The sequence below is a fragment of the Cynocephalus volans genome, chromosome 2 (assembly GCF_027409185.1).
Source record: "Cynocephalus volans isolate mCynVol1 chromosome 2, mCynVol1.pri, whole genome shotgun sequence".
In the NCBI taxonomy this organism is placed as follows: Eukaryota; Metazoa; Chordata; class Mammalia; order Dermoptera; family Cynocephalidae; genus Cynocephalus; species Cynocephalus volans.
The window spans coordinates 196,600,377-196,625,065 of record NC_084461.1 but is presented as its reverse complement, the minus strand read 5'-3'; the positions used below and the strand labels follow the sequence as shown (position 1 = coordinate 196,625,065).

General features: G+C 53.3%; 1 protein-coding gene across 6 annotated transcripts; it reads left to right on the top strand.

The window, feature by feature from the left end:
• Nucleotides 1-4,015: 4,015 nt before the first annotated feature.
• On the top strand, nt 4,016-23,578 carry MSI1 (musashi RNA binding protein 1). Of its 6 annotated transcripts, none has more exons than XM_063086147.1 (14): nt 4,016-4,074; nt 4,244-4,284; nt 4,850-4,928; nt 5,026-5,110; nt 8,029-8,070; nt 9,631-9,723; nt 13,288-13,336; nt 14,543-14,625; nt 15,046-15,163; nt 17,876-17,956; nt 19,147-19,203; nt 22,035-22,103; nt 22,869-23,056; nt 23,537-23,578. In XM_063086147.1, the coding sequence occupies exons 1-14, from the start codon at nt 4,016-4,018 to the stop codon at nt 23,576-23,578; spliced, it is 1,086 nt and encodes a 361-aa protein (XP_062942217.1). The 6 variants fall into 6 exon arrangements, with proteins under 6 accessions (XP_062942217.1, XP_062942218.1, XP_062942216.1 ...); XM_063086148.1 differs by having other exon boundaries at nt 4,847-4,928; nt 22,902-23,056; XM_063086146.1 differs by having other exon boundaries at nt 4,847-4,928.
• The last annotated feature ends 1,111 nt before the right edge of the window (nt 23,579-24,689 follow it).

Sequence of the window (24,689 nt, the reverse complement as noted above, 5' to 3'; positions counted from 1 at the left end):
TAAAGTATGGACTCTGGGTGATAATGATGTGTCAGTCTAGGTTTACCAATTGTAGCAAATGTGCCAGCCTGGTGGGGGATGTCCATGGCTGTGCATGTGTGGGGGCAGGGGATATATGGGAACTCTCTATACCTTCCCATCAATTTTGCTGAATTTCAAACTGCTCAAAAAAAATAAAATCTATTTTTTAAAAGTGGGCGAAGGTTGTAAAATGGACTGATTATAAATGAATGGCTCCTAATCAGCTTACAACAAATTTTCCCTTCTCTTGCATGGACAAGAAATGGGATGTTCTGGGTAATCCAGGGCTTTGCTTGGGTATTGCATTTTCAAAGAATGAGAACACAGTGAAATACTCACAACACTAAAACCACACAGACTGTAATTTAATATTTAATTTTGTTGTTGTTGTCATTCTCAAAGGCTCTTCAGTATATTTTAGAGCAGTGTTTGTCCAAGAGTGGTCCAAGGAAAACCTCAGCTATCAGCATTGTCTGATAGAGGTGCTTGTTTTAAAATGCAGTTTTCAGAGCTCCTCCATCCACTCTGAGTCTACTGAAAATCACTGAGTGATTTTTGTGCACACTTAAGTTTAATAACCACAGTTTTAGAGTAGTGAAAGTTGAAGTATGAATATCAATTATCATTGCACTCAAGAGATGCAGACATTCCACTTAAATGAGAGTTCTGGATAATATGGCAGATTCATCTCCAAGTCTTTGCTAAAACATCATCCTCCTTGTGAGAACTTTCCTGATTTAAAATTGCGTATCGGGGCTGGCGGGTTAGCTCACGTGGGAGAGTGTGGTGCTGATAAAACCAAGGTCAAAGGTTCAGATCCCTTTACTGGCCAGCCAACAAATAAATAAATAAAATTGCCTTTCAGGGGCTGGCCAGTTGGCTCAGTTGGTTACAGCATGGTGCTGAGACCACCAAGGTCCAAGGTTTGATCCCTGTGCCAGCCAGCTGCCAAATAAAATAAAATTGCCCACCACCTTCTTCCTTATACTGCCTACCCTCCCTATCCCCCATCCTATGCCATAGCACTTACAAGGTCTACCTCAACATACTGTTCATTCATTCATTCATCCATTCATCCATTCATTCATTCACCTATCTGACTCCTGTCTCTAGAAAGCAAGCTTCACAAAGGTGCTGGGAATACAGCACCTAGGACAGTGTCTGGCGTGTAGGTGTTCAATAAATGCACAAGTTGCATCTTCGTGCTTTGGCATAATGTCATTTGCCCACTGTCTTTCTCAAGAGGACTTAAAAAAAAAAACCACTATAAGACAAACTATTCTGTTATTCTCTGAGTGATGTTCTCTGTGTGTGTACTACTAGAGAGAAAAGGTGGAACGGCATCCTCTAATCTCCTAATTCTGGAGTCTGGGCCAGTTGCTTTAAAGATCACTTTTTCTTAATAACGCTGAGATCCTCAATTTACTATGAGGATCATGCATTTACAGCTGCATTGTCCTGTGAGGGCTACTCCTAGAAGGACTTCTTGCCCCTACTGTGAACAAAGTGGACTGAAGCCATAAGGCTGAGATGAACCTGCAGTGGGAAGAGACTTCTCCAAGCCTACCCCACATGTCACCGTGCTACAAACCAGGTACCAACAAAAAGAAATAGATGCTTCATCCTCTGAGGTCCTGAATGAGGATGCGAATAAGTGGATCCTATCTCAAGCTGCTCCTGACTCAGTTTTGGCTGGCTCTGAACAAATGACCCTTATACATTTCCTATCCTCCAAGCCACCTGGCTAATTGCACAAGCACACAAATCAATGCTCATGGACACTCAGAGCTCCCTACTCCCTGCACCTCTCCATTGATCCCATTTTATGTTCAAGGAACCTGAAGTTCAGACCTAGAGACTGTCAGTTTTCTAACACTGGAGGTGCTACCTGCTGACCTTCATGTATGTTTCTCCCAGGACACACCTGATGTTCCAGTTTGTGGTGAGATGGATTAGAAATGCCCCCTGTCGGATGCCCACCACCCCCAGTCCAGAGGATGCTGAGAAACTGTGGGGCAGAGTAGGAGGACGAAAACAGGAAAAAGCAAGTTTGTTTCTGGTGTTGTGTTCACAGGGTGGCAGGATATACCTGCTGAGCATTCCCCCAAGGTCCTCAAGGAAACCATTAAAGTGAGTCTCTCACGTTTTTATGTGTGGTGGTTGGGGTGGGGGGAGGGAAGGTGTGCTAAGAGGAGGGGGATGGGCAACCTTCGAGGGGTCAGGGTTGTGATGCCCAGAGCTGCTCCACACATTAATAAAAGGTGGTTAAATAGAGGATGGAGATGAAGGTGAGCAGCAACGGGCTTGTCACCAAGAGTTATACTGGATGGACTTAAGGTAGAAAGGGGCGAAGGAGTGGGAGGTGAGCTGGGAGGGAGGGGCCTGTGTGGCTCTGAGACCCCAAGCAGGGATAGGGATGGGGCGGGGGGGGTGGGGGGGGTGGGGGCGGGGAGGGTTGACTACCTTAGCTTCCTGTTTTGACCCTTTCTTGGCTGGTTTCAGCCAGGGAAGTGAGGGATCCTTTGGCTTGGATATGGAGGAGAGGTCGAGATAAAGAGAGTGGCCCCTGGTTCCCAAGGCCATCCAGAATGGACTTTCTCAGGGTTGTTCCCAGGCTGGAAGGAGGGAGTTTTGAGGGTGGGTGAGGTGGGTCCCAAGAGCCTAGAGTGAAAGTACTGGGGGATCCTAGAGACCCAGAAGATGGGGGTGGGGAGGAAGGTGTTTGCCTTCACGGAGAATAGTCTCAAAATGAGACGGACTGAGGGAAGTAACTCCGAACGCTGTTGGTAGGCAACTTAGGTTCTTCCAGTTAGATGGGGTGCAGCTTAGAACTTTGCAAAAGAAGGGGGTCGGTCGGAGGGGAAGGTGCACAGGTGAGCCACCGGGGCTCCTAAACTGGAAACATGAGGCTGTAACAGGCACTAACTTCTCCCCCAGCCTAGGTAGGGAGGGGCCGGTGAGCATCTGGAACCGGGTTTCCCGAATCCGGACAGGAGTCTGAACGAGGCTGACAAAAGTGAGCCAGGGAGTGAGAAAAGCAGGGGTTACTCCTCACACTGGGGACGAGGGTGGCGGCAAACTGGGCACCCGGGCTTGGGGCGGGGAACCTTCTCAGCAGACCCTAGGGGTCCACGAGTGGGATGGAAGGGATTTGGGAGGGTTAAGGGGGACTCTCACTCTGGACTGCAAAGGCTGAGCAGGAATTGGGGAAACATACGGCTTCTACTGGGGTGCTGATGGAAGCTCCCCATCAGGACGCGAGGCACTGAACGGGTTCCCCAAATTGGGTATGGGATACTGGGAGTGGACTGAGGGCTCTAAATTAGAGCCCTGGGTGGGGTGCGGAACTCTAAATTAGGTTCGGAGGAAACCGGGGGCTCCGAGGGCGGCTTCTCGCTCGGACTGGGGGAATGGAGGGATTCTCACCAGCTGGAACGTGTGGGGATGTGGGGGCGCTGAGGCTATCCTCCTCCCGACCCAGGGCATCTCTTAAATTCTGCATAGCGGGGACCTGAGAGGGAGGACTGGGCCCCCCCCGCCCCCGATCCGGAACCGAGCTACCTTGAAGGCACCGGGAAGCGCTTCATTCCGGGAGGGCGTTCCCGCGGCCCGGCCCCCGCGCTGGGCTGGGTGGGGGGTGCGGCCGCGCCCTGGTCCCGGCCCGCACCGGGGTTCGGGGTCTCTCTCGCCCTCGGGGACCCGGGAGCCCCGCCGGAGGGGGGTCCCAGCGCCGCTGTCTCCGCGGGCGCCCGGGCGCGCGGGCGAGCGCGGGGCTTTATGCGCGCAGGGCGGCGGGGGGAGGAGCCGGCAGGTCGGCCCCCGGCGGGCCCTCCCCTCGGCCGTCCCCGCCCGCCCGCCGGAGCGGGGTCGGGGGAGGGGGCAGCATGGCCTGTCCGTCCGGCCCCCTTCGCCGCGCTCCTCATCTGCCCCGCGCCGAGCGCCGCCGCCGCCGCCGCCGCCGCCGCTCCGCTGCCCGCGCCGCCCGCGGCTCCCGATGGAGACTGACGCGCCCCAGCCCGGCCTCGCCTCCCCGGACTCGCCGCACGACCCCTGGTACGGCCCGACCCGGCCCGGCCCGGCCTTCCCGGCCCGCGCCCGCCCCGGCCCCGCCAACATGGCCGATCCGGGTCGGGCCGGGCCTCCCCGGGGCCCGGGCCCGCGCCCCCTGCGCCCTGGCGCCCAGCGCTCACGCGGGCCCTTTGTGTCTCTCCTCCTCCCGCAGCAAGATGTTCATCGGGGGACTCAGTTGGCAGACTACGCAGGGTGAGCGAGCCCAGGAGCGCCCGCCGGCCGGGCAGGGGACCCTGGACCCCCCGGCGCCCCGGCCCCGGACACCCCAGCGCGGCCCTGCGCCCTGCTGACCCTGGGCACCCTCGCGCCCTCTTTCGCGCCCCGCCCGGGGACCCCGAGAGTGCAGGGCGGTCCGCGAGCGCGCACGGCCCGGCGGGTGGAGGGGAGCAGATGAGGGGTTCAGGGGGCATCGGGGGGTGGGCTGGGCCCCCGGGACCCGCCGGCGGCAGCGCCAACTCTGCTCGCACCTGCGGCTCAAACTTTTGTGAGGCGGCTCCCGGAGCGGCGGGAACCCGGCTGGAGCCGTCCCCTCTCCAGCCCAGCTCGGCCCTCGGCTTCCCGGGGCCCGGGTGGGCGCCAGGAGGCTCCGCGGGAACCGGGCGAGAGCGGGGCGGGGGGCGGCCGCAGTGGAGAGCGCGCGGGCAGCTTGGCGCGGGGGCGACCGGGCCGCGCCGGGGTCACCGGGGGCAAAGGACGGGGGAGGGGGGAAGGGCACGGGGCCCGGACTGGTCCGAAGGCGGGTGTGTGGTTACAGAAGGGCTGCGCGAATACTTCGGCCAGTTCGGGGAGGTGAAGGAGTGTCTGGTGATGCGGGACCCCCTGACCAAGAGATCCAGGTGAGCCTCACCCCCTCCTCCTGCTCCCGGCTCGCCCCCCTCCACCCGCCACTCACTGCCTTGTAACCATCTGCCTCTCCCTCACTACGGCGCGCAGGGGTTTCGGCTTCGTCACTTTCATGGACCAGGCGGGGGTGGATAAAGTGCTGGCGCAATCGCGGCACGAGCTCGACTCCAAAACAGTGAGTGGCCCTCGGGGCTTTGGGGGTCTTTTGGGAAAGGGAGGCTGCCGGAGGAGAGGGTCAGGTCTCTCCCCAGGAGACAGTTGGACGGGGTCCTTGAGGAAGGAGGGAGTTTTCTGAGTAAGAGGGCTGCCATGCTCTGAAACTTTGTCACCAGCGTGGGGGGCGAGGGGAGAGGAAGGAGAAAAATCTTAGGCCTGCGATGAGATGCAACATCCCCCTTCCCCCCAGTATTGGTGAGAGAGGTAACAGCTACCACCCACTGCCTATAAGTACTAATCTTGATGCCTCAGAGCAGAGCTTGGGGTGGGGCTAGGTCCCTCCCCTAGCCCAAACTGGGTGAGTCAGGGCTGCAGTGACCCACCCGGTGGCTTCTCTGAACTCTAACTAGTATTTGGCTCTGAGACGCCCCCCCACCCCTACTCCCATTCCAGACCAATGGCAAAGCATCACTGAATCCCCCTCCCTCCTTCCATCCTTCCCTTCCCTGACTTTTGGTCAATCAGCTCCTTGCTTTGTATGGAAGACGTGGACCTGCTTTGCTCAGGAAGGGGATTTATGAGAAGAGAGCTAGCTTGTCTGGAAACAACCTTCTGAAGACTAGATCTTAGGAGAAGCGGCTTGTTTGGCATTCAAACTCGTGGAACATTTTTGCTGCTGTCCTACTGCTCCTAGTGTCTTGGACCCTGCAGGGGGCGCTGGCCGAGGCTGGCTCAAGAGGAGAGGGAAAAGGAGAAAGTCAGAGGAGGGGCTACCCTGTGATGGGGGTGTCCGTCTGCCAGGTGGCTGGGACAGTGTGATCTCCTCTCTCCACACTCCCCCATTTCCCCCAGCCCTGGGCCTCCCTGCTTGGGTCAGTCACTGGCTCCTGTTTACCTGCAACAATAGCTGGTTGTGCCCAAGAATTTGTTAAATTACCGCCTGTCCCCAGCTCCTGTTATCTCTGCCCAGTGGCTCCCACTCCCGCTTGCCGTAATGAGTAAATGAGGCCAGGCCTCAACTTTGCCGGCTCTGAAAGGATCTTCTTGGCGCAGCCTGGGTGACCCAAGCTGGGAATGGAGAGACAGTGGCCTATTGTTTTTGGTGATTATCTGCCATCAAGCTGCCTGTTCCCCTACCATCCCCTGTCCTCAGAATGCACTGATGACTTCTGCAACGCTCAGGAAGCTGAGATTTAGGGGTCGGGGCTGGGGGGTGGAGGAGTAGAAGATTGATAAGGGAGAAGAGAGACAGGGAGGAAGGAGGCTGAGATGGGTATCCTTAGGAGATCGGACTAGCAAAGGGCAAGGGTTTTATCTGTGTTTGGTGCCTCTTGCCTGAGAGAGGGGGTGGGAGGGTCTATTTTGGGTTCTGACTTTCACCTTTTATTTACTTGTTGGGTTTTATTTATGTTGCCAGCTGTGAGTCAGAGTGGAGGTGGGATATGTCAGGGATTAGGTGTGTGTGGGTCTGTGGGAGCGTGGCTCGGGTACTGTCTCCCCATCAGGGTCTGTGACAGGAGATTGTCTGAGGTGTGCTGGTGGCTGGCGAGTCTGCTTCTGGGAGAAATAGAAGGATGAAAATATCAGTACAGGTACAAAATCAAAACTTCAGAAAGGGGAAATAGGCAGCTGTGACTTTCCCTAGAGCCCCATTGGACTTTGTAGGAGAGGAACATTGCCCTAGCATGGATTTTGGAGGTTCCATCTTGGTGGGCAGATTCAACCAGGGAGCTTATAGGAGGCTGGTTCCTGGTTCATACTATTCAGGCAGAGAAGCCAGAGCCAGTTGCCTAGAACGAGGCTGAGTTTTGAACAGAAGGGAAAAGATAGATCTTCCCTGCTATTGGCTGGTAAACTTCTGAATGATGTCCACCCATGGAGTGGCAAGAAACTCCGGAATGACCCAATCTCCTAGGTTCTGCATTGATTACAATGTCACATGCCCTGTCTTTTGCTGCTTTTTAGTATGGCTGTAGTCCCTAGGAGACCCCAGGTGCTTCTTGATTTTTCCCTCTGGTTGTTCACAGCCAAGGGCAAAGGTGGCCTGCTGGTAATAGCACCTTTGTTTGTGCAATGAAGGGCAGTTCACAAAGGGCCGCTTTCATCCACATTATCTCATTTGATTCCCTACAGCTGCCCCTGGGAAGAGCGGGTGTGATCGTCCCCACTTTGCTGATGAGGGAACTGAGGCTCAGAGGGGTCAAGCAAGATCATAGTCTTGGCAAGAGGCCCAAAGTTTCTAATTTCTAGTCACATGCTCTTTCATGTCACCAAAGAGTGCACTCTGCTTCACCCTAAGCCTTCCTGTATCATCAGAGAGCTGTTTGCTTGCAGCCTCAAGGAGAGCTGTTTGATGTGTATAGGACTGGGAAAGCAGAACTACTCCTGGTGATTATGAACTCTCATACTGTAGCCTATTTCAAGCAAAGAGTATTTCCATTCCCAAGGCTCTCAAAGTCTGAATTGCAGGCCTTACCTAGACGGGTATCTGTGTGAAGTCAGTTAGGCAAGGACGGCCCTTGATTTACATGATATTTGAAGGAATAAGACTTAGGTTACTTTTTTTGTTGTTCGTTCTTGCTCTGAGCCAGACACCATGCCAAGTGCTTTGTATGCCTTATCTCAAATCATCTGCAGATGACCCTTTGGTGGGTGTTATTTGCTCATTTTGCAGGTGAGGTTGGCCCTGAGGCTCAGAGAGGTGAAATAACTTGCCTATGGTCTCACAGGAGGGAAGCAGTGTAAGTGGGATTTGAACCCAGCAGCTTGATTTTAGGGCCTAAGTGCTTAACCGCTATGCTTTCCTGCCAGAGGCTGTTGTGATTGCTGTCACGTCTGTGTCCTAGGACCAGGGAAGTCCTCAGGGCTGAAGGCTGTGTGGTCACTCATCTGAAATGTGATAACCAAGACCCCTTCTACCTCTCCCTTTCCTTTCAGATTGACCCCAAGGTGGCCTTTCCTCGGCGAGCACAGCCTAAGGTAGGTGTATCTGTGTCTGGGAGGAGGGGCAACTCTAGACAGTGATTTCCCCAGAATTCCCTTTTATGGAAGATGTTTCTGGAACCTCTGGAGTGTTTCTGGAATGGGCTGGGGTGGGGGGACGGATTATTGATGTCCTTGCTCTGTGGAATAAAGACACTATGCATCTTTCCATCTGTGCTTTGGGGTGGACTGAAGAGGGGGCTGCATGTGTTGGGAGAAAGGGAAGCACTTGGAATTTGTTGTCCTTTATTTGAAGCACGTACAGTTTGGACCGTGAGTCTAATTCTGTCCTAATAGATCACAGCCTGTGTGCCCAGGGCTTGTGGGGCTCAAACACAGGACAGACTTATCCTCTGAGGCTGAACTACTTCTGACCTCCAGGTCACCATCCTACCTCTGGGGTGAGGTGTGCTGTGCTTACAGAGGGGGAAGAGACCATGGAGTCTGTCACCTGTTGTCTTTCAGTTTAGGTGTCTTTGGCTGTTCTCTCAAGTGCTGTCCTCAGTGCTCTAGCAAGTTCTTCTGGGCAAAAGGGCAGTGTGTGCAGAAAATGGATTTCTGAGCAGTTGAGCAATATGGAACTCAGAACTTTTAGTGCAGGGCAGGGGCCTGAGATTCTCTTGAAGGACTCAGGGCAACTAGCCAGTAGCCAGATCTTAGTTTTTAAGTGACTGAATACAGGGGACAGGACGAAAGACCAATTACAGTCAGGGAGTCAGGATACCTGAGTTTGCTAACTTATATGTCTTACAACTAGGTCCCTCTCCAGTTTCTCTCTTTGCAAGGGAGTTGGCGGGAACTAGGGTGCCTTAAGATTCTGAGCCAGTGAATTCCGTCAAGACCCCCAGCTCCTGCCAGGGCAAAGGGAGAGGAGCAGTTTTAGGAGACAGGAAAGGGGCATCTCTGAAAGGACTCCAGTAGGGCCTGAAAGCAATTATGGAGCAGGTATTCGAAGGAAGCCGCACCAGGGAGCACATGGTCGGAATTGGGTTAATTCCATTAAGCAGTTTGGTGACAGAAGGTGCTTTAGTGTTAGGATGGGGCTGGGAATTGCCGCGGATTAGCCATGCGCTCCTGGGGTAATTAGGACCATGTGTTCTTCCTAAAACAGGACTGGGGCCGTGGCGCTGCCAGAGGTTGGATTGGGAGGAGGTTGATGAGGAAAATGTCGGTGTTGAGTTCAGGGTGACCCTGTGATGGTCCTGGGCATCTCCCAGGAGAGCTGGTGGGGTCTTCCAGTTAGGCTGTAGGTCTGGGTCACAGACCCGCCCCCTTCCCTGTGTTAGTCCTTAGGGAAGGCATTTTCCAGACACAAACCCCAGGGAGGGAGGCAGGAGGTAGGTACACTTGAGTCAGCCAGCCAGGGTGTGGGGCGCACAGCTGCCCTTGACAGGCCTAGAGGCGGGGGTCCAAGGGGGAGCTTGGGGGGAGCCTTCCAAGAGGCTGGGGCCACAGAGAGCTTGTCAGCTGGCATCCTGGCAGGGGGGCTCAAGCCCCTGCTGGTGGCGGTAGGCCACAGGACTCAGATGCCCACTTTCTTGTTCCCTCCCCTAACAGATGGTGACTCGGACGAAGAAGATCTTTGTAGGGGGGCTGTCAGTGAACACCACGGTGGAGGACGTGAAGCAATACTTTGAGCAGTTCGGGAAGGTGGGTCTAAACTGGGGGTGCTGACTGGGGGTGCTTGCTGGGGCTGTGATGTGCTGTAGAATCAGTTAGTAGCAGGCAGGGTCCAGCCAGGACATTCCAGTTCCTGCAAAAGGTGAAAGGGGGGCTGGCTCCTCTTGTGGGTGACGCCAGGCCAACACACTGTTCAGGCTCCTGGCCCATCTATGGGCCTCAGACTCCGGACATCCCCAGGGAGAGGAAGCCACACAGTATCTGTCCCTGTTGTTGCCCTTCCCCTGTATTTTTCTCTTGCTTATCTTCATCCTCCCAAGAGAGGCTGCGCTCCCGTAGCCAGTTCAATCCAGTCACCCCTTGGCCTCCTGGGAGTTTGCACCTGTCCAGGCCATGGGCGGTTGTACCTTCCCCCACCCCTTCCTGGTGAGGATAAGGAGGCAATAAATATGACTCTCAATTGCATTCAGCACCCTTCTTGCACAGGTAGGGAGCTTGGGGCAAGAGCCAGGGGGCTACTGAACCCCTAGGTATTGGGGGGAACTGAAGAAGGCACTCTGAATTCCTAATCGAGCCCAAAGGATGGGCTCTCAGTTCTGAAATGCATCAAGCTTTAATTTCCGGACCTACAAAGAGGTAAGCTATGAAAAAGTAGGAGGTGTGGCGACATCTGACAATAAGGTGTCCCGAGAAAGGTGAGCAATATGAACTTCAAGGTCCGAAGGGGAGATGGCAAAGAGGGACCAAGTATGAAGTCGAGGGGTGAATGAGGGCAGCATTGCTTAGAGCCGGGGTCCCTGGTCTTCTTCTCTTAGGAGAGACGGGATAGAGGCTTTCCCCTCCAAGCATTTCCAGTTCCCCTAGCAGGCAAAGGAGGACGTGGCTTGGGAAATGGGCTGGGAACTGGCTGGTTGGGGGGTCCCCTAGCCAGCGGATGCTGGCGGGATGGGGACGAGAGGCCTCGGCACAGGCGCCTCGCGCAGGCGCCTCAGTGGAGACCTGGGTCCAGGACGCAGGGCAGGTCGGGCCGGGCCGGGGCCCCAGAGGGAAGGGCGCTCCTGGGAAGCAGCAGGCCCGGCTCGGCTCCGGCGGGGTGTCTTTGTGTCTGAGCGCCGAGCATTAGAGCTCGCACTAATCTGATCCAGCAGCTGTGATTGGAGGCCGCCTGCCCCCGGGGCCGGCGTTGCCATGGCAACCGGGCCCCAGGAGAAGCCGTCAGCGGCCGCGTCTTTTGTTCGGGCCTAAATCGGCGTTGGCATGTGAAACCGGCCCGGGGAGGCCAGGGGGAGCCGGAGAATAGGCTGCCAGGGAGCGAGGGGGACAGCCGGGAATGCCAAGGGCCCCGCGGCAGGGGGCCCCCCGCCCGGATCGAGGGGCCGCCGCCGAGGGGGGAACAATGGTCAGCCGCCATGGCTGCCACTCAGGCTTAGCGGCCGCCGAACTTGGCGGCTCCCACTGGTCAGCAGGCCTCGGTCGCCTCCCCTCCCCCCGCCCGATCCCCCCTGCCCCTGGGTTCCCATGGAGACCAAAGCCTATTAAGGACACTGGGCCGGGAGCCTCCCTCCCCTCAGCTGGCCCCAGGAGGGGACACCGGATGGGGGTGGTGGTGTGTGCCCTGGACCCCCAGCCACTTTCCTTGTGCCCTGTCCTGGCCTCGGCCCCACTGCCCCGTTAGGTGTCTGTCCAGCCGAGGCCCAGGTTGAAGCACGTAGGGGCCAGGGATGGTAGAGTTGGAAGGTTAGGAGGAGGAAGGTGGAAGGGCTGTGGATTTGGGCTGAATCAGTTTGCGGGTCAGGCGGGAGCTCAAAGCTGTAGGATTAGGGAGGAGGGTGTGGTAGTTTCTTCTCTTTATTCATTCATTCATTGAAAAAAATTACTGAGCATAAGTCAAGATGCACAGTAGAATGGTGGTCATGGTCATGACCAACACAGACACTGTCCTCATGGAAGCTTCAAGCTGGTGGTGTTGGGCTCGCTCTCTTGCTTTTCACTCTCCCCCATGTGACTATGGGCAAGTCTCTCCTTAATAAAGATAATAATAATAGCCGTTATTTATTAAGAACATACTGTATTCCAGGTACTGTGCATTAAGTGTTATATGCACTCCTCCCTATGAGGTAGACACCGTTATGTTCATTTCACAGATGAGGAACCAAAGTCATGGAGACATAAAGCCAGTTGGCCAGGTTACTCAACCAGCAATGCAGGATCCAGGATTCCAACTCAAGGCCTCCTTACTCAAAGCCTGTGCTTTCATCTCAAGCCTTCTTTCTGGGTTTCTGTTTTCTGTGGGTTAAGCGAGGGTGGGAAAGATGTGCCAGATCTAAAGTGTCCATCCAGTTTGGATGGTCTATGATTTAGGATTGGGACTCAGAGTGGGTCCATAGGGATGGGAATGAGGGTAGCACTCCACTGCAGGGCCCTGGGGCAGGAAACTTCTTGGGAAGGGAGATGTAATTTCCCTCTGAGATTCTCCAGGGTCCCCATGCTTTCTGGCTTAGTGGGCTCCTAGTTCTCCCAGGGGGGAGTCAGAAGCCTGGTGTAGCTTGATGCCTAAGGAGAGCTGGAGGACCACCCTAGTTTAGAGTCTGCCTCTCCACTTTAATGAGGCAGGGGAGGCCCCTTATAAGGCAGATGACGGACTGGAAATAGAGGGAAAGAGAGTGGAGGTAAGTGGAGTGTCCTGAGAAAGTTTCTGTTTCTTCTTTGGATGCCTGGCCATTTGGTGGAGGGTCAAGGGCTGGAGTGGGATATCGGGGGTTATCAGAGGCAGCTTCTGAGTTCCATCAAGTGTGAATCAGACCTTAGCTAAAAGGGTGAGGAAGAGGCACCAGATGCAGGAAAAGCAAAGGAGGTTGGACTGCAGGAGAGAAGCTAAGGCCTTTGGCTGTCCATGTCTCTAAGGGGATGCCTTGAGTAAGTAGCAAGAAGACTGGGGTCTAAAAAGAGGGTGGATTGTGTAGACCCTCCCCCTTCCTCAGACCTTTTCCCCTCCCCCAGTCAGTGGGAGGCAGGCAGCCCAGGCATTGAACTTTACTTGCTTTAATTACAGCCTCTAGCAAAAGGAAACCTCAATTAGAGGAAAAGATCTGTACCAAGAGAGGGGAGTCGAGTCTGGCTGCTATCCACCTGGCCTTTTGCAAAAAAGGGAAGAGGCTTTTGCTTCCCCATCTCATAATCTTGCTCCCACATTTCCTTCTCTAGTGCCCTCTCCGTGCCTCCTCTTCCCTGGCTTAGTCTAGGATTTGCTGTGTAACCTTGAGCAGGCAACTTTACCTCTCTGAACCCATTTCCTTATTTACCCAATGGGGATCTTCCCATGCAGGGAATGTTGGGAGGATGTGGGGCAAAGTGCCAGCTGTGTATTTGGAGCTTAATAAAGGCAGGCTAGTCCATTGAGAATCTGGTGGTTGAATAGAGGGTGCTGTAGTATCCAGTGGGGTTGCAGATGGAAAGTTGTCCCCTGCGCAGGGAGCAAGTTTAAGATAAAGCCTGCAGTGGACAAGAGGGGAGGGGTTGTGGGAGTCTCTGTTCTTGGGTTGTGGTGCAGTCCCCAGGTGTCTGGTGGGTCCTCCATGGCAGGCTCTGTTTCAGGTGGATGATGCCATGCTGATGTTTGACAAAACCACCAACCGGCATCGAGGTGAGTGTGACCCCCTCCCCCTTCCCAGGCTGGGCTGGGGGCCTGTGGTCAGCCAGGGGGCTGCAGGTCACAGCTGCCCTTTCATCTCGCCTCCTGACATCCTATCCCTGAGGATCTGCATCCTCTCCCGGGCCTCTCCCGGGCCTGGCCTTACAGAAGGCTTTTGTCCCGTCGTTTCCTGTGCTAGAAACTTGCCGAATTGCAGACACCCGAGAGCAGAGGAGCAGCCCCCACAACGCTCTACCAACTGAGCCCTCCACCCCTGCCCTAGCTGCTGTCTGCCTCTGCACTGGGGCTTACCTTGTCCTGGTAACCAGAGCTCAGGCCAGGCTCAGGCTGCCCCAGGGTCAGGCTGACTCCACAGCCCCAAGCAGTCTGCTCCTGCCACTGCCCTCCCACCCTGGGACTGAGCCCAACCCCGCCCCCCGTTGCCCCTGAACCTGTGAGCATCTGGGCCACACTGTGCACTGCCTGGTTGTTTTTCTCCCAAGGGCCTTGCTTTCTGAGAAATCCCATTCCCGCCCCTGGGACACATGCAGGAGGAGGCAGAGTTGTTTCTCCAATTGTTTAGGGCTTTGGGCCTATTAGCCTTTTTTCAGAGTGGAGTATGTGCTGTGTGTGTTTATGTGTGTGTGTGTCTTTGTATCTGTGCGTGTGAGGGTGTCCATGTGTGAATATTTGTGTATCCCTGGTATGTCAGGGTAACTGCACATGTAGGGCATCAGGGAGTGTCTGTGTAATACACAGGTACCCAGGCGTGTGTGTGTGCATTTGTGTCTGCTGGTGTGTGTGCCTCCATGTCCTGTAAGTGCGTATGTCCATGTGTTTGGGTGTGTACACCTTTGTGTAAGTTTAAGTGAGTGTTCATGTGTGTTCTTTCTTCCCTCTTTGGAAAGCATCTGAGGAAGAGAAAAGGCATGTTGAGTGTATGCTCATTGCAGCTCTGCCACTTTCTAACTTGCTGTGTGACCTTGGGCAAGTTACTTCACTTCCCCAAGGAGGCTTTGTTTTCTCATCTGTAATTCGGGGCTTAAAACGCTGTCTCCGCGAGTAGTTGAGAGGCTCCTAGGCTGTGGGCAGAACCCTTCAGGAACTCTCAGAAATTCGCCAAGGAGAGAGGAATGGTGGTATTGTTATGTCCTAGGGCTGGGCTTTGACCATGAGCCCTGGTTCTGACCTTGCCTTTGCCCCTTGTCCAATCTGTAGGGTTCGGGTTTGTCACGTTTGAGAGTGAAGACATCGTGGAGAAAGTGTGTGAAATCCATTTCCATGAAATAAACAACAAAATGGTGAGTTGGGATTGGATGGGGGCGGAAGTGCAGCGAGAGATGGGGGCTCCAGGCTGAGCCAGCCAGGGAAGCTCTGAGGTTCTGGAGGCAGGCAGGGGGCCTCACAGTGAGCAGGGCAGAGCTGGAAAATCTAGACAGGATGGCAGTGTCATATGGAGGTTAATTGGGGGAGATGACGTCCCCCTCTGAGTCTCAGTTTTCACATCTGTAAAATGGGAGTGACCCTAGCACCACCATCATAGGGTTGGTGTAAGCTTTCGATGAAGTATTGCATGCAAAGCCACAAAAACCGTGCCTAACACATAGTAAGTACCCCACAAATGGTAACTATGAAATTAATAATAAGGAGGACTGCCAGGGAACAGGAAGGACAATGACTCTATGTCTGTAGGAAGGACTAACCGCCAGGTCTCATTGCAGGTGGAATGTAAGAAAGCTCAGCCAAAGGAGGTGATGTCGCCGACGGGCTCAGCCCGGGGCAGGTCTCGAGTCATGCCCTACGGAATGGACGCCTTCATGCTCGGTATTGGCATGCTGGGTATGTGCTAGGCCTACACCAGCTGCTTTTGGCCCAGAACTGCTTCAGGTCTAGGAGGGGCTGCTTGGGTGTTGCATCTTCTCTGTGGTCTGCCCTCCTGTCTGAGTCATTAGGAGGGAGAACTAGGGATCTGTCCCTCTGGCAGTCCTACCCAAGGTGGGGTGGTTTGGTTGTGGCATGCTGCCCTCTGGTGGTGGCCAAAAAAATTGTCCAACTGCTCCATATTAATTGATCCTTCTGTCAATCTGTCCATTCACTGGCCCATCCAACCATCCCTCCATCCATTCATTCATCCATCCATCCATCCATCCATCCATCCAACAAATAGTTATTGATCAACTGTATATGCCAGGCAGCATGCTGGGAATTACAACAATGACTTTCCTTGGAGTTTTATGGTCTGGAGGAAAGACAAATAAGTAAGAAGATAAATAGATTTAGGATGGAGAGGTGTAGGTTGCCAAGGAAGTGTGATCATAGGGAACTTGGCCAAGACTTGGAGAAGCAGAAAAGAAGTTATATTTAAGTTGAGTCTGTGGGTTGAGAAGGACTGAGTTATAGGAGAGTAGGGCAAAAGGGAAGGGAAAAAGTTCCAGGCAGAGGGAACGGCATTTGAAAAGGCACAAAGGCCTTTGGGAAGGACAAAGAGAAGGCTACCTCTTCTTAGTTGTTCAACTAATACTTATCAAGCAGCTTCTGATGGGCAGGACCTGCCTTCCTGGAGGTCCCCTTCAAGTGAGAGATAGGAGTTAATGGGCACTGTCACCACAGAGTGATTGGAGGCTGGGGGAGGCCCAAGGAGGCACCTAAACCCATCTGGAGGCTGGGGAGACTCCCTGGAGGAAGCGAAGGCTGCGATGAGCTGAGCGGGAGTCAGCAGCACTTTGGGCACAAGACAGAGGGTGGTAAGTTTGAGCTCAGTCCCCAGGAAGACCACAGTCTTCCTGGAGAGACAAGACGTGTACTCACAGAAAGAGAATGGAACGAGGGGGTCTTTTTGCCAGGTACAGGGGAGGGGCACATAGAGAGGTGCTCTGGGAATTCAGAGGAGGGGAGCGTGGTGTGGGCTTGCAGGTCAGAATTGGGGTCACAGAGGGCCGGCCATGGCTCACCTGGTGCTGACAACACCAAGTCAAGGGTTAAGATCCCCTTACCAGTCATCTTTTTTTTTTTTTTAAGAAAAAGGGGGGGTTACAGAAGAGGTGGGGCAGAAGAGCATCCTCCAAATGGGGCACAGTCTTCTCTTGAAGTTTTTTTGGGGGAGGGGCTGGCCGGTTAGCTCAGTTATTTAGAGTGCAGCCTTATAACACTAAGGTCATGGGTTCGGATCCCAGTACTGGCCAGCCAACAAAAAAAAAAAAAAAAGGAAAAGTGTGGTTTTGGGTTTTTTTAACTTTTGATTTGGAGGTAATTCCAAACTCTCAAAGACCTGGAGAAATAAAATAATACAAAGAACATCAATATACCCTTTTATCAGATTCATCTTCTGTTAACATTTTACCCCATTTGCTTTATTATTTCACTCCCTCTATGTGTATGTGTGTGAGTGTATATACATATGCATGTACATACACACACACGTGATTTTTCTCTGAATCATTTGAGGGTAAGTTACATACATCATGGCCCTTTACCTTTAAATACTGCATTTCCTAAGATTAGGGATATTCTTTCATTTAATCACAGTTTAGTTATCAATTCCATAAATTTATATTGATACAATGTTTGTATCTAATCTACCTTCTATTTTCTGATTTTATCAGTTGACCCGATAGTGCTTTTTATAGCCTATGTTTGTCCTCCAGAACAAGATTCAGGATAAAATCAGATGTTGCATTTAGTTGTCCTGTCTCTTTAGCCTCTTTTGATCTAGAACATTAAGAAAGTTTTCTTAAAGGTGATTTATGAGCTGGTTTCACTTTAATTTAAAAGGTAAAAAAAGAAAGAAAAACCTCTAACTAACGGTGAAATTGGTGGTTAAGAGGATTGGAGCCAGTCAGATCTGAATTTGAATCTCAGTTGTACTGTTATTACTAACTATATGATTTTTCTTTAGGAAGATAGAATATCAGCACTTACAAAAATCATGAGATAAGTTCAGATAATGATCATCAGGGCTATGAAAGGGGAAAACCAGGGTGACATGATAGAGACTGTAACTGATGGGGAGGACTCCTGTGGAAAGATGTCTCTGGGTCTCACACAATGAGAGGGACTCAGTCACACAATAATCTGGGGAAGAGTGCCCCAGGCAAAGGAAACAGCATGTGCAAAGGCCCTGAGGTGGGAATGGGTTTGGCACATTTGAGAAATAGCAAGGTAGCCGGTGTAGCTGGAGTGGAAGGAAGGAGGGGCAGAGCATAGGTGGTGAGGACAGGAGGGAAGCAGGAACCAGAGCACGAAGGGCTTCTGTAAGGGGTTTGGATTATTCTCAGCCAATAAATGTCACCCCCTGATCCTCAGTTTCCTTGTCTGTAAAATGGGGCTCTTAATAGTGCCTACCTCTTAGGGTGCTTGTGAGGTTCAATGGGATAATAAAGTGTTCAGCATGCTTAGTACAGGACTCGGGCATGCAGGAAGTATGTGGAAAGTGGGACTGACTGCTTCATGATACAGGGTCAGGGAGAGTGAACCGTGTGGCTCAGATCCTTTCTCACTGAGCTGGAGTGAGCTGTGGCTGAGACATCTGACACTGCCCCCTTCCCCCATCAGGTTACCCAGGTTTCCAAGCCACGACCTATGCCAGCCGGAGTTATACAGGCCTCGCCCCTGGTTACACCTACCAGTTCCCTGGTAAGTCCTGCTCAGTGTCCCTCTGCCATCAGCATGTCCCCGGTTCCTGGGACGTCTGACTCCTCTGGGTGGTGTCTGGGGGTGCATGGCTGGGGGTCTGCCTGCTGGAGGCTTGGAAGGAAGGGCACGCCTGAGGAAGGAGGGCCTCTCCCCAACCGTTCCCTCCTCCCCCGCTCCCCAGAAGCTGGGGGTGTGGCTCTGCATGGCACCGTTCTCTACCAGGCCATTTATTCTCTGCCTGTCTCCTGCCTTTCTCTCCTCCCCACCTTACTCCAGAGTTGCCACTTCCACCAAAGAGGGCATCAGGCTTGTGGTGGGGGCCCTCCCCAAGGGCCAATGTTGGTTGTGTCTTTATGGATACACTTATAATGACCAGGGGCTATGTTGAGCCCTTTCAAGGCCAGGCAAGACCTTTTGAGACCCTGAATGCTGAAAAACAATTTAAAACCATTATAATCACCACCCTTGTTTGTAATTCAACATTAAAAATAACACTAGACCTTAAAATAAGTGGGAGGAAACCCAACAAAGTTCTGGACTTTCCCATGATGACTCTTCAATGTTGTTTTCTTTGAAGTATCAAATATCAAACTTTTGCAAGGCTTCTTGTTTGTTTGTTTGGAGGGGTCCCTAAGCACTTGTATCTTTCGCCCTGGGGCTGTTCAGCTTGGGATCCTTTGTAAACATTTTGTTGTCTAATCCTCATAATAATCTCATGGGGAGGAGTGATCCCCATTTTGTAGATGAGCAAATGCACTCAAAAGGGAAAGATGATTCAACTAGGAAGTGGCAAGGCTGGGAACCGAACCCCAGCCTGACCTATTCCAGGGCCATTGCTTTTCATCAAGCTGCCTTCCCAGTTCCTCCCATCCCTCCCCCAAAAAAAGAAAGAAGAGGAGGAGGCTTCTAGGAGATGTTTTTGGTGCAAGCTTAAGCCTTTTAAGAAACACCTGGAATTGCAGCTCTAGCATTGCCCTGTGCCCAGGGTATAGGTGGCAACTCTGCCTGCTCTTTCTCTCTCTTTCTGTCTCTCTTCTCTGTATCTGTTTCCTTCTCTCCCCTGCCAGCTCTTGGGTCCTGTGCATGGCCTGTCCCCCACCCAGTGTCCCTGTGGGTGTATTTGTCCTCTCTGGGCCATGCCCAAGGGGCCTCCCCTGCTTTTTCCTAAGCTGTTTTACGTTTCATTTTAGAATTCCGTGTAGAGCGGACCCCTCTCCCGAGCGCCCCAGTCCTCCCCGAGCTTACAGGTCAGTCGCTCGGATTTCATACACCTCATAGGCCACATGGGGAGAAAGACAGGGGGCTCAGGAACCTTCCTGGTGAAAGCTAGCGGGACCGTTTTCTTCTGCCCACCAGCCCTCTGGCTGTGGGGACACAACAGACGGTGCCTGGGCACTGGCCAGTCTGGGTAGCTACAAGGCCCTTAAGGGTGGGGCATAGGGCCAAGCCAAGCAGATGGAGGCAAAGTCACTCATTCATCCATTTGGCAAATATTTATCTAGCACCTCCCATGTGCCAGGCACCATGGAGGCTCTGGGACCTAGTGGTGAACAAGCCAGGGTCTCAAACTTAGAGCAAAGTAGGCCGAGTGGGGACTTCTGCAAACTGGATCTGGCATGCCTGCACTCAGTGCCAACTGACCCTTGCCAGGAGGGCAGGCACCCTCAGTACTCTGAGATCTCATTTTTCTAGAGAAGCCAGAAGCCCAGCTTTTGCTTTCATATGAATTTTCCATTTATTCTTAAATGTTGGCAACAAATTCCAAATTTTTAAAACACTGCGAGCCAAATGAAACCTATCTGAGGGCTGAATCTGGCCCTACGGCTGCCCATTAATGGCTTCTGGGCAAGTGTAATGAAGGTGCTTGGCCACTGGGCCGCTTCTCCAGCTGGAACTTTCACGTAGGCCAACCAGCTTGGCTGTGGAGCCAGGCTGAGGCTGAGGGGGCCATGAGCACATGGGGTGGGCTGCAAGGGGTTTCTCTGTCCAACCTGCTTCTCTCCCCACCCCCAGACTCTCCCCCCAACCTGGCCATATGTGGAGGATGTGAGCGTGGAATCTGCTTTAGATGAGACCTTCCTTCCAAAGGGTGCTCAGGGGTCCCTCAAAATGGGGTGGGGGAGGGGAGTCCTAAAGGTAGAGGTAACAGAGGCTCTTCCCTGAACAGAGGGAGAGTTTGACCAGCAATCAATGGGCTGGTGAGGGGGTAGCCAGAGAAGGGGGGCTCAAAGGGGGTCCTTTTTACTCATGTAAGAACTATGTGTTGAGGACCTACTGTGCGCAAGACACTCTACCAAGCCCTGGGAGCAGAGCAGGGGCAAGACAGAGGCAGGCCTTGCTCTCATAGAGCTTGTGACCTAGAGAGGGAAACAAATACTTATTATACAAATAAGTGATTCTTTACAATTTGGTAAGCACTTGCTGGGGTCGGCTGCTCTGACTTTGCTCTGTGGAAATGCCTGCATGGGCCAAAAAACAGACTTGGCCGTAAAGAACTGAGAGAAGAAATGTCTCCTTTATAGATTGTCTTGGCAGGGGAGGAAGTGGGTTCAAGGTTCAGCAATTCTTAGGGGTCCGGGTCTGAACTTTTCCCTTGCCTCAGAGAAAAGGAGACTTGGGTGTTTCCTTCATGCATTCAATAAATATTTATTGTGCCAAATGCCATCCCCGGTACTGGGGATACAACAGAAAATGAAACAGACAAGGCCCCTACCTTACTGGAGTTGATATTCTAGAGAAGGGAGACAGCAAACAAACAAGTAAATAAGATACTTTCAGAGGGTGAGAAGTTCCAGGAGGAAAATAAAGCGGGGAGATATGCTGAGGCGTGACGGTTGGGGGCAAAGGGCTGCCTTGGCAAGGGTAGTCAGGGAAGGCTTCTTAGAGGAGGTGACTTCAGAGTGAGATGGAGCCAGCTGTATGAAGATCGCAGGAGATTCCTCCAGGGTGCGGGAACTGCACAGTCCTGGATTTTAATCCCCAGCCCAGTGGCCTTGCCAAGGATTTTCATGGGCCTTGTCTGGGGTCCCTAGCCCCAGGTCTAACTCCAGTTCAGGGCCAGGGTCACCAAAACAGCCCTAAGGGCCGCTTCTTGGGATGGGAGCCTGGTGCTCCTGTAGGTTTGCCAAATGCAGATCCTGAAGACCCTTGCTCTGTGCCGGGTTGTAACCCTCAGAGGCTGTGGTAGCAGAACCAAGCAGTAGGGGGCGTTCACCTCTCAGCCCCAGGGGGCTCCAGGCTCAAGCCAAGGGGTTGTTGAAGGAGAGGCCTCTTTTACTCCCACAGCATACATTTATTAAATGCCTGCTATATACAAAGCAAGGTGCTAGGCACTGTGGGGGTTGGGGTGGAGGTAGACAACAAGCAAGGAAATAGCAAGGTCCCTGTGTCTGAAGAGGAGAAGATAGAACAAGGGTTGAGGGAATTTGGGGGAGGAAGTGGTCCCTTCTGGCTTGGTGGTCAGGGATGCCCTGAGGGCTGCTCTCAGGGGACAGGCAGCAGAAGGAGCGCAGCAAAGCTGCCACCTCTACTGGAGTCTAGCCTCAGCCTGACTCAGGGAGACTCTGATCTGCACCAGAGTCCACCCCACCTTGAGCAAGGGGCCTGGCTTTCTGTGCCTGTGTCAGTCAGGCACTGACTGCAGTGGGCTGGGGCTGGGAAGAGGGACATAACCTCCAGGTACCTCTGGGCAGGGTGGCCACTGTTCTGTCAAGGGCACTCTCTGGAGAAAGGGACAGCTGTGAGCAACACTCAACAGCAGCTTAGGTTGGGTGCCCTGCCCCCACCCTCTGTCTATGGGTGTTGGGCAGTTCACATGTGTCCCTTGAGCCCAGGAGAGAAACTGAGGCTGAGCTGCTCGCTGGGAGACCGTCCTCTCTCCTTCCTCTTTGTCCACCCATCCTGCGGGTCAGGCACAGATGGCGACCCAACGTAGCTCTTTCTGCCTTGACCCTGGGGCTGCACTGACCCCTGTGAGTGAGGTCAGGTTGGAGAGATTCTGCCCAGAAGGCAGGGGCCTTCTTTCTCCACCTCTACCCCCTCACTGGCCATGCTCAAGTGCCCATGCCTTTCCTTTCAGCCATCCCTCTCACTGCTTATGGACCAATGGCGGCAGCAGCAGCGGCAGCAGCTGTGGTTCGAGGGACAGGTGAGGCCTTCCGGGGTGCAGGAAGTGAGGGAAGGAGGGGCAAAGAAGTCTGGCGGGAGGGGAGGTGGCCATTGCTGCCCCTTGGCAGAGTGACTCATTCATTCATTCACTCAACCAGTATTAACTGAGCACCTACTCTGTGCTGGCCATTGTGCACGCACCAGTGAGCCAGCGCGGAACAAGACTCACAGGGTCTCTGCTCTCTAGAGCTTACGGGCTGCTGTGAACATCAGTATTAAAAAGGCAATAATACTGAAGGAGGATGCTGTCCCTATGGGGGGAGTCACGTACCAGGAGAGCTCCCAGCAGGGGCCTCTAGGGAAGGCCAGGGAGGACCTCCAGGAAGAATGGCCTCTTAACTTTGGATTTAAAGGCAAAGAGGAGGAAAAGTGTTTCTGGCTAAGGGAATAGCATGTGTAAAGGCTTGGAGGCCAGTTAGTGTGGGTAGAGTGCAGGAGAGGAGAGAAGGAGGCAGGAGGAGCCAGGTCTCGGGGAGATAGTGGACATTTCAAGCAGCAGATGATATAGATCAGGATTTAGAAAATGCACTCAGCTGCAAGATGGGGAAAGGCTGGAAGGGGCTCAAGAAGGGAAGCTGCTGAGCGGTCAGGCAGGAGGTGATGGGGGCCTGGGCTGGGGATGGTGGGTGGATGGACTTGCTGGGATACAGGGGTCAAAGTCAGGATGGGTGGAACAGGTTTGAGGGGGTGCCGTGGGGCGGCAGAGAGCGCCGGGGCTATCACCGTCTTCTTTCTGGGTTGCCAGGCTCTCACCCCTGGACGATGGCTCCCCCTCCAGGTTCGACTCCCAGCCGCACAGGGGGCTTCCTGGGGACCACCAGCCCTGGCCCCATGGCTGAGCTCTATGGGGCGGCCAACCAGGACTCGGGGGTCAGCAGTTACATCAGTGCCGCCAGCCCCGCCCCCAGCACCGGCTTTGGCCACAGTCTTGGGGTGAGTGGCCAGGCCTGGTGGCCTCCACCTCACCTGCCTCCCTAGGAGACCCTAAAGTTGGGGGAGGGAGAGGCCTGGTCTGTCTGTATTTGGGGGCAAAAGGAGGGGTGAGTGATGATGGAGAAAGAAAGTGTCACTAAAGGGGGGATGATGGGGGTTATCATTCATTTAGTGGGCATTTAATCATCATCCTCTGTATGCCGCATTGTGCAAATGAGACAAACTGCATCTCTGCCTGCATAGAGGTTAGATTCCAGTTCAGGTGTACCCTGGTTTTAATCAGGGTACTGGTTATATGCATATTCCCAGGCCTTACCCCAGAGAATCTTTTAGCAGCTCTGCAGTGGCGGCAACGTGGGCAGGGTAGATGGAGGAGCAGGGTCTGTGCCTCATCCCAGGTTTCCTGCAGGAGAGAGAAGGAGCCCATGGGTTTTCTCTACTTTCCCCAGGAATCTAGGAGTCAAATTCTTTTCTTTCCAGGGCCCCTTGATTGCCACAGCCTTCACCAATGGGTACCACTGAAGCAGGGGACAGGTGGCAGGTGAGGTGGTGTGGAGGGGTGTGGGGGAAGCACTGGGGAAGCTGATCCTGGGGGATCTGATCTGGGACACAGTCCCCATCCTTGCCCTCGAAGAACCCACAGGGCACTGGGGGAGACTTACCTTTATACCGGCAATGGTCAATAAACACAAAAAACTGCTTAACCTGCTACATTTTAAAATATAAATTAAAGCAACAATAAGACATTACATACCCCAGTATGGCAAAGATATTTTAAGAATGATAACGCCCAGTGTTGGAAACAGTACATAGATTGGGTCAGGCTTCCAAGGGGCAGTCTGGTAACGTTTATCCAGATTTTAAATGTTCATGCTTTCTGACCCAACAATTCCACTCCAGGTATTTATTTATTTATTTTATTTTATTTTATTTTCGGCAGCTGGCCCATATGGGGATCTGAGCCCTTGACCTTTGTGTCACAACACTGTGCTCTAATCGACTGAGCTAAGGGGCCAGCCCCTGGTATTTATTTTTAGAACTGCAAATAACTGATATGTCCATCAAAAGGAGAGTGGTTAAATAAATTAGAGTGTATGCACACAATGGAATATTACACAGCTATTAAAACAGGATTCTGTTGACACACGGGCCGTACACACAGTTATCACAGCGTTCCCGTGACATTTCGTTTATTCACTCGTGCGTGCAAACACATATTTATCGAGCCCTATTCCAGGAGAGTGAGGGAAGAACAAGACGGACAAGGCCCTCTGTCATTCTACAGACGAAAATCAAATCAAGTGAACCAATGAGATCATTGCCAGTAGTGCGTGAGGGGCTATTCCAGATTAGGGACGCAGGGAAGGCAGCCCTGAGAGAGTGATATTTGAATAAATCCAGCCATTTAAAATCCGGGGAAAGAGCGACGCAAGCAAGAAACAGAAAGTGCGAAGTCTGAAAACAAATCTTCCGGGAGGGGATTAGGACAGGATACTGGGGGTCCCAGGGAGAGGCGGGGCGTGTCATCTGCCCCCCGTAACCGCCCGCTGTGTCCCCAGCGTCCCGGCCTGCAGCTGACTGAGGACCACGAGTGAGCCAGCGAGGGGGCGGGGACACCTCAGCCGCAGCCGCC